This window comes from Bactrocera dorsalis, chromosome 6 (assembly GCF_023373825.1).
Source record: "Bactrocera dorsalis isolate Fly_Bdor chromosome 6, ASM2337382v1, whole genome shotgun sequence".
Lineage (NCBI taxonomy): Eukaryota > Metazoa > Arthropoda > Insecta > Diptera > Tephritidae > Bactrocera > Bactrocera dorsalis.
The window spans coordinates 39,222,017-39,228,954 of NC_064308.1; the positions used below are offsets into that span (position 1 = coordinate 39,222,017).

The 6,938-nt window shown below is 35.2% G+C and overlaps 2 protein-coding genes across 2 annotated transcripts; both read right to left on the reverse strand.

Moving 5' to 3' along the window:
• Positions 1–140: 140 nt before the first annotated feature.
• Positions 141–2,232, reverse strand: LOC125779379 (uncharacterized). Its single transcript, XM_049460714.1, has 3 exons — positions 1,017–2,232; positions 703–956; positions 141–639 (listed from the first exon to the last, which is right to left on the reverse strand). Exons 1-3 carry the CDS (start codon positions 1,473–1,475, stop codon positions 324–326), a joined length of 1,029 nt encoding a protein of 342 aa, XP_049316671.1. The 5' UTR covers positions 1,476–2,232; the 3' UTR covers positions 141–323.
• A 661-nt stretch (positions 2,233–2,893) lies between these two features.
• LOC125779371 (putative nuclease HARBI1) lies at positions 2,894–5,075 on the reverse strand. The gene is made up of 5 exons (XM_049460703.1): positions 4,175–5,075; positions 3,790–4,109; positions 3,635–3,738; positions 3,358–3,505; positions 2,894–3,288 (listed from the first exon to the last, which is right to left on the reverse strand). The coding sequence occupies exons 1-5, from the start codon at positions 4,291–4,293 to the stop codon at positions 2,909–2,911; spliced, it is 1,071 nt and encodes a 356-aa protein (XP_049316660.1). The 5' UTR covers positions 4,294–5,075; the 3' UTR covers positions 2,894–2,908.
• Positions 5,076–6,938: the final 1,863 nt, after the last annotated feature.

Here is a 6,938-nt window from a genome sequence, read left to right on the forward strand (position 1 = left end):
CAAAATAAGTTAAATCATAGAATTACACATTTATAAATGAGAAAGATAGGAGTAAACTACAAAGAAGAGTTATGCAATATTGTCCTATTATATTGCCATTCAACCTCTCCATGAGGAGTAATGAAATACTCCATAAATCTTTCACGGACATTTATCGCGCTGTCTGCTGGTCTACCTAAAACACTGCTTGGCCGAACTGATGGAAGCATTCCATTTTCCCCCAACTCCATTCGCCAATTACCTGGATCGGTAATGCCATTTGTGTCTTTGTCTACGTCAGACATTCGTATATATATAGACTTGCGTATTAATAGGTAATTATGTCATACACAAATCGCGAGAACAATAACTGTCGTATGTTCGGGAGTAACGTCCATCGGCCTTCTGAGGATTCGAAAACGCGATGCACAAATGCCAAACACATTTTCCACCACATTTCTTGCTCTGGATAGCCTATAATTAAATATTTTGTACGACATCACTTGATTTCGGAAGCTGAATGGTTTCATTAAGTATGTTTTTAATGGAAAAGCGTCGTCAGCTACAATGACAAATGGCATTTCATCACTTTCATGTGGAAGTGACTTCGCTGGCGGAAAATTTAAACTGTTTTCTGCAAGTGCCGTCGAAAGAGCACATCTGAAAAATAATAATGTTTTTTAGTTATTAACGTTCAATGATATTATTTTATATTAGTTTTACCTTGCGAAAACGCCTCCATCAGATTCCCGACCATAAGCTCCAACTTCAACAAATAAAAATTTATAGTCGGCATCAACCAATGCCATCAAAACGATGCTATTGTATTTCTTGTAGTTGAAATACTCAGAACCGCAGTTCGCAGGCGCCTGAATCGCTATATGTTTCCCATCCAACGCACCGCAACAATTAGGGAAATTCCATCGCTGGTAAAAACGTTCCGCTATTTCTGTCCATTCCTCATGAGTGTTTGGAACCTTATTAGAAAATATTTTATATTTTATCACTGACTAACGTGAATAGGCATGAATACTCACTTTTAAAAACTCGTCCTTTAAAGCTTTAAAAATTGCACTACACGTGTTATGCACTACATGGCAGATAGTAGTTTTTCCCAATAGGAAAACACTCATTAAACTTGAGAAGCTATCTCCTGTGGCTAAATAGCGTAGTGTTACCGCCAGTCTTTCACCGACCGATATCGCTTCACGGAATCTTGTATTTAGTTTATAAATATGTGGAGTAAGGCGCGCCACTAAAAAGTCAAAATCTTCCATAGTCATCCTCAGGAAGTCCTTCAACCACTTTGAATCCTGAGAAACCAAATTGGCTCGTAGTGTATTATAAAAACCACAGGTGGAACGATTCCTTAGTCCTGGTCGAATCCACCACCGTTTTAGATTCCTTTGTTGAGTCCGCTTCCTTTTCCAAGCCCTTAATGTTGTTACTACAAATAGCGCGGCTGTTGCTATTGCAATCCTTTTATTTTTATTCATTTTTTTCTTTTCCTTTCACTTTTTTCACGCACTTTTTTAAAAATAATTGAGTTTGCAATCAGCTGTCCAAACTGCCTGTTCAAAAGTGACATCTATAGTGAAAACGGGTTGTCAATCATCTGACGCCAAATATTGTCGGCAGTTTTTAAAATGCACTGCTATATCGACATTTGATGAATTTTTATGACACAATGAAAACGCATTTGACACCAAATTAACAGCTGCTCGTTGAGGCAGTTTTTGATGTCAATTATTTTGACCTAATGAAAACCAGGGCCCGAATCGCGGCACACGTTAACGAGCGAAATTTAAGAATATTTTTTGTTTTCGGATCGTTGTAGTCGCTATCGAATAGGCACTTTCGAAATTTGAAATTTTCTCATTCGATAACGAGTTCTTGTTTGTACGAAAGAATCGAAATTTCATTCGTTAGGTATTTGAGAAACGTTATAGCACAAATTGAACAAAAAATTTGAATATATCCGCTAAAAATAGTCCGAGGGGCAAAATGTAAGTAATTTTTCATTTATTTAGTTTATTTAACATGTGATATAATTATAACTAATAATTTAAGGACCAATGTAAACAAAATAAATATGCGTCAAAAAAATTTGATGAGTGACTTTATGCTACAGCATCAGGACTTGGCAAAAAATATTTTGCCTAATTGTGGGCAAGGCAAAGTTGCAGCAAATAAGCTATGGGAGGCGTTGACTTTAAAACTGAACGCTGCCGGGCCACCGATGAAAGATGCTAAATCTTGGCAAGATAAATAAAATAATAGATGATTAAAATAATAATAAAATACAAAAATAGGTATTTGCTGACCAGAAGCACAACATAAAAAAGAAAATTTCATCAACAAAGCCTCAAAACAAAGGACTGGTGGTGGTCCGTACGAGGAAAAGCTATTAACTGCAGCAGATGAGCAACTCCTCCAAGCTACGGGGATAGATGTTGCTATAGAAGGGTTGACTGTAGTAAAATCTTTTGGAAATGTAGAGCCCGAAGAAGGATTAAATGAGTTGGTAGAAATGATTTTAGATAGCGAGGAAGAAGATCCGACTCCATCCACCAGTCGCAGTGCGACAAAGTCATGTAAAGCGAAGCCCACTGTCGAAAGTGAAAAGCTTTCTCTTTTAAAATGCAATTTACGCGCATATGAAGTAACGCAAGCGCAAATAAATAAAAATATTGAGAAACTACTTGCGCTAAAGCAGAGATCTCTCCAAATAAAAGAAGAGGCACATGCTGCAGATATGAAAATAAAAGCTATAGAGTTGGAGATTAAAACTCATGAGCTTGATATTTTAAAGAGAAAAATCCATAAATAAATACCAATATATAAGATATGTTAATTCCAAGTTCTTTATTGAAAATATATTTGTTAAAATAAAATACTTATGAATTCAAATGTTGTTGGAACGTTTAATTCAATTATTATCTAAAGACAACATAATGTGATCCCTAATTTTATGACCAATTTTGGTTAATTGAGTCTCATTTCCGATATCTATTTCTGTATCATTATTTTCGTTTACAAAATATCTGCAATATGTTGAATTTTTATATTGTATGCAAATGTTATGCAACGCTGCACATACATTGCCGAACTTTGCCATCTTTTCAGGACTATACCGACTTCTTTTATCATTGGTAAGAATTTTCCACCGGCCTTTCAGTATACCAATGGTTCGTTCAACAATACAGCGTGCTTTTGCATGGATTTCATTAAACCGTGCTTGGCACGAGCCAACTTCGGGGTTTCTAAATGGTGTCAAACACCATGGTTCCAAAGGATATCCAGAATCTCCTGTTAATTGAGAAAATACGTAGATATGTTTATAAATATATTTTGCAGCTGTATAAGTGCATATATTACCCAAAAGCCAGACATTTCTCATATTGTTTTGATTATATGCTTCCTCCAAAAATCTCCTCTGCGCAGAATGCTTCCATACAAAGGAATCGTGAGCGGCTCCACCATATTTTGAATCAATAGCTAAAATTCGATGTTCGTAATCACAAATCTGCAAATATATATATGTACATACATACATATTCGTAAGTATGTGGTCTACAAATCCAAATATATATGTATATAAATGCATATGCTATGTATTTATGAGTACATCCATGTGTACATATATGCGACTTACTATCATTGAATTAAGACTGTGGTATCCTTTTCTGTTGAAAAACATATGTTCATTCACAGTTGGTTTTTGAAGGCCAAAATGTGTACCGTCAATACATCCGATAACTAAACATTTGTATATTTATTTTTAGCATCTTTATTTAGTCGATAACATACCTCCTGGAACTTTATATTTCTCAACAAAGTATTCTGTGCACTTAGATAAACGGTTTGGCGAAAACTTAATGAAATGTGGACAAAGTTTTGTCTCCATTTCATTAACTACGTCCCCTACAATTTTACACACTGTGCTTTGACACATTCCAATTAAAAAGTCGTTTCCAACTGAGTGTTGATAGCCTCCACTCGCCAAAAGGGACAAAGTCGCTGCTAATTGAAGAATTGGTGGTACTGCGGTTGACAAATGTCCGTTAAATTCTATTTCCGATAAGATGAATGTAAATGCGTCTTTGGTCAGTCTAAACCGCTTCCTGAATCTGTAAATGATTTAAAATAATAATATCTATACCAAGTTAAACGATGTAATTAAAAATGTTCTTACGCTGCTTCAGGTAAAGCCAGGGGATTACTTTTATCACGGATCCTGGACCTTATGGCCATTTGCTGATGTTCTTCGTCTGATTCAGAAGAACTTGAATAAAAAAACACGTTAGGGTTCATTTTTTTTGCCTGCAAAAACTAAATTTAGTAAATTTATATATGTATGTATAAACGTATAATAATTTTGAATATTTACATTCAATTCCAATTCAAATATTTCTTTCTTTTGTTTTGTTTCGTTATTCGAAAAAGTCATTTAGAGCTACACCAGGGAAGTTATTTCATAAAATTTCTATTCGTTTCGTATCGAGTGCGACGATCCGCACACTCGACACGTTACGAAATTTCATTCGATACGATTACTTGCTCGCTCACGACTGCCGCGATTCGGGCCCAGGCATTAGAGTCGTAACGCGTTCATCATGGTACAATCGAATGTCTTGCTACAATCCAGTAATCAAACCCACTTCAAAATAAGAGTACTATTAGTATTCTAAAGGGCAACGCATTATCAAAAAGACTCCATCACTGTACCACTGCAACGACATCCATTGATAAAATACGAAACTACTTTTTCGACTACCCAATAATTATTTATTGTAAGACTTTAAAAGAGCATATTCAATAAATAAATTATTGTATGACTGACGACGCTTGCTTTACCAGTTTTCATTGATGAATTAAAAATCGTCCACTTTCTTTAATAGAGTTGTTTGAAACAATATTTCGTCCTGTGCAGACCTGGCAAATGAGTTTACTTTCAAGTATACTATTTACATATCGTTTGCAACAAGTTCCGAATTTAGTTTTACATTTACTCTAATAAGCACGAGTTTGAGAACTTAATATACTCAGTTGAATTGAAGTAAAAGCAAATCAACTTCGGATCAACACTTTTTTGGTATTATGAACTTCAACTATTTTCAATCAAAGTTGTAAGTAACCGTTTAAATTGGGATATTTTTTCGTTGTGAAGCAAATAATTGCCTTGATTATGTAATAAGTATAATTCACGGGTTATGGATATACTATACATACTGTAAGTATGTATATTAAAACGCCGGTTTTCGGGTCATAAAAATGTGTGAAGAAACATTAACAACATTAACATTTACAGCGCACCATTTAAATAATGGTTACCATCATGACTACCAACGTCTTCCCCCCAGGTACCAACTTATAATTTATTAAGCTTGCTGCACATTGTCTCCTTACTGTTGTTCGGAATTCTTCTCTACTGTTTCACCGTTTCAGATGTTTTTTTCTTATTTGCGAACGTTCTCACATTATTGACCACCAGCCCACAAGCAATTTATATATAACCCTTTACCGGTTTATTCATTCCGTTTTTTTCCAGTTAGTCACTTAGCAAGGCGAAGGTTTTGTGGATGAAATGTGCTGCGTTGACAATAGGATAACGAAATTCGACTGTTATTACGTTTTTGTCGAGTTATGCCTCGTGCATTTTACAAATGTGTTTTTAATTATACATTGGGTGAACCTAATGAGTGCATGTTTTAAAATTTTGTATAAATATTTCGATTAAAATGTACACACTTTAGTATGTCTTGCGCGTTTAAATAGCCATACATAATGGCGCAAAAGTAGAAGACTATTACTAGAAAGTTACTCTAACTCGTTTTAACCTATAACTTTAACTACGTGATACTCGTATCTGAAATAAACCAGAAGCCACATTTCGTTATAACAAAATATATTATGTTGTCAAAAAAGTCTTGCGGTATTTTTATTAAATCAATTCGTGTGGCACCCATACATCGAGCTTCTTAGTGACTCCAAGCTTCTTCAAATGGTTTATAACGGTTTGATGACTACTATGCCAGTCTCTTTCGACCAACTCAGCGATTTTATCGCAATTTTCGACGACAGGCCTTCCGGAGCGTGGCGCATCTTCGACCACCTCTACACCAGAACGAAAACGTTGAAACCATCATTGTGCGGTGGAAATGGAAATTGTATCGGGTCCATAAACTGTGCAAATTTTATTGGCGGCTTGAGATGCATTTTTGCCTTTATCGTACTAGTACTGTAAAATATGCCGTATTTTCTCTTTATCTTGCTCCATGTTTGCGACGCTATAACTCACGAACGACTTAAACAATATCTTCTACATGCACGCTTTTTGTTTCGATGTACTAATCGAATAAACATATAATACTTAAATATTGCATGTGAGGCAAAATTTGAATAGCACAACAGAACAATTAATGATAGTAGGGGAGCCCGGAGTGCTAAATTTGCAGCTACTGGAGCGTCATGGAGACTTACTAGATTGTCAAGATAACGTTTAAAAAAAAAGAAAGTCTAGGTGAAGTTTTCCATTTTAGTGGGGAGAAGAGCGGGTAATTATTTTCAAAAATGTAAAAAAAAAACAGTCACATAAAAATACTCAATCGCGCCAGTCATTTATGGTATATACGCGCAATGTATTTGAAGGCCGTAATGAGAGGTTAAAAAAAAAAAATAAGTTACTCGAGCGCGTCAGATTTACTAAGCGAATGTTAATGAACCTCTAAAAAGTGTGCCATTTAAATTTCTGACAATTTTGACGTGGACAAAAGTTATTTATTGATTTTAAAACTTGTAAAAAAAGGTGACCTTGAGATACTCGAGCGTGTCAGATTTTTATGCAGGGGGATGAACTTGATGTCAGAGTCTTCCCAAAAGATAATCTGATATAAAGGAATGTCATTAATCTGACGATTTAAAAGTGGAAGAATTCTGTTTGGTTCTTGTTTTTGTTA

Coding starts and splice junctions, on each gene's coding strand:
- LOC125779379 (XM_049460714.1), bottom strand. CDS start 1,475: ATGAATAAAAATAAAAGGATTGCAATAGCAACAGCCGCGCTATTTGTA. Junction 957..1,016: donor TAAAGGACGAGTTTTTAAAA/GTGAGTATTCAT, acceptor TTTTCTAATAAG/GTTCCAAACACTCATGAGGA. Junction 640..702: donor GATGGAGGCGTTTTCGCAAG/GTAAAACTAATA, acceptor ATTATTTTTCAG/ATGTGCTCTTTCGACGGCAC.
- LOC125779371 (XM_049460703.1), bottom strand. CDS start 4,293: ATGAACCCTAACGTGTTTTTTTATTCAAGTTCTTCTGAATCAGACGAA. Junction 4,110..4,174: donor CTGGCTTTACCTGAAGCAGC/GTAAGAACATTT, acceptor AATCATTTACAG/ATTCAGGAAGCGGTTTAGAC. Junction 3,506..3,634: donor ACAGTCTTAATTCAATGATA/GTAAGTCGCATA, acceptor ATATATTTGCAG/ATTTGTGATTACGAACATCG.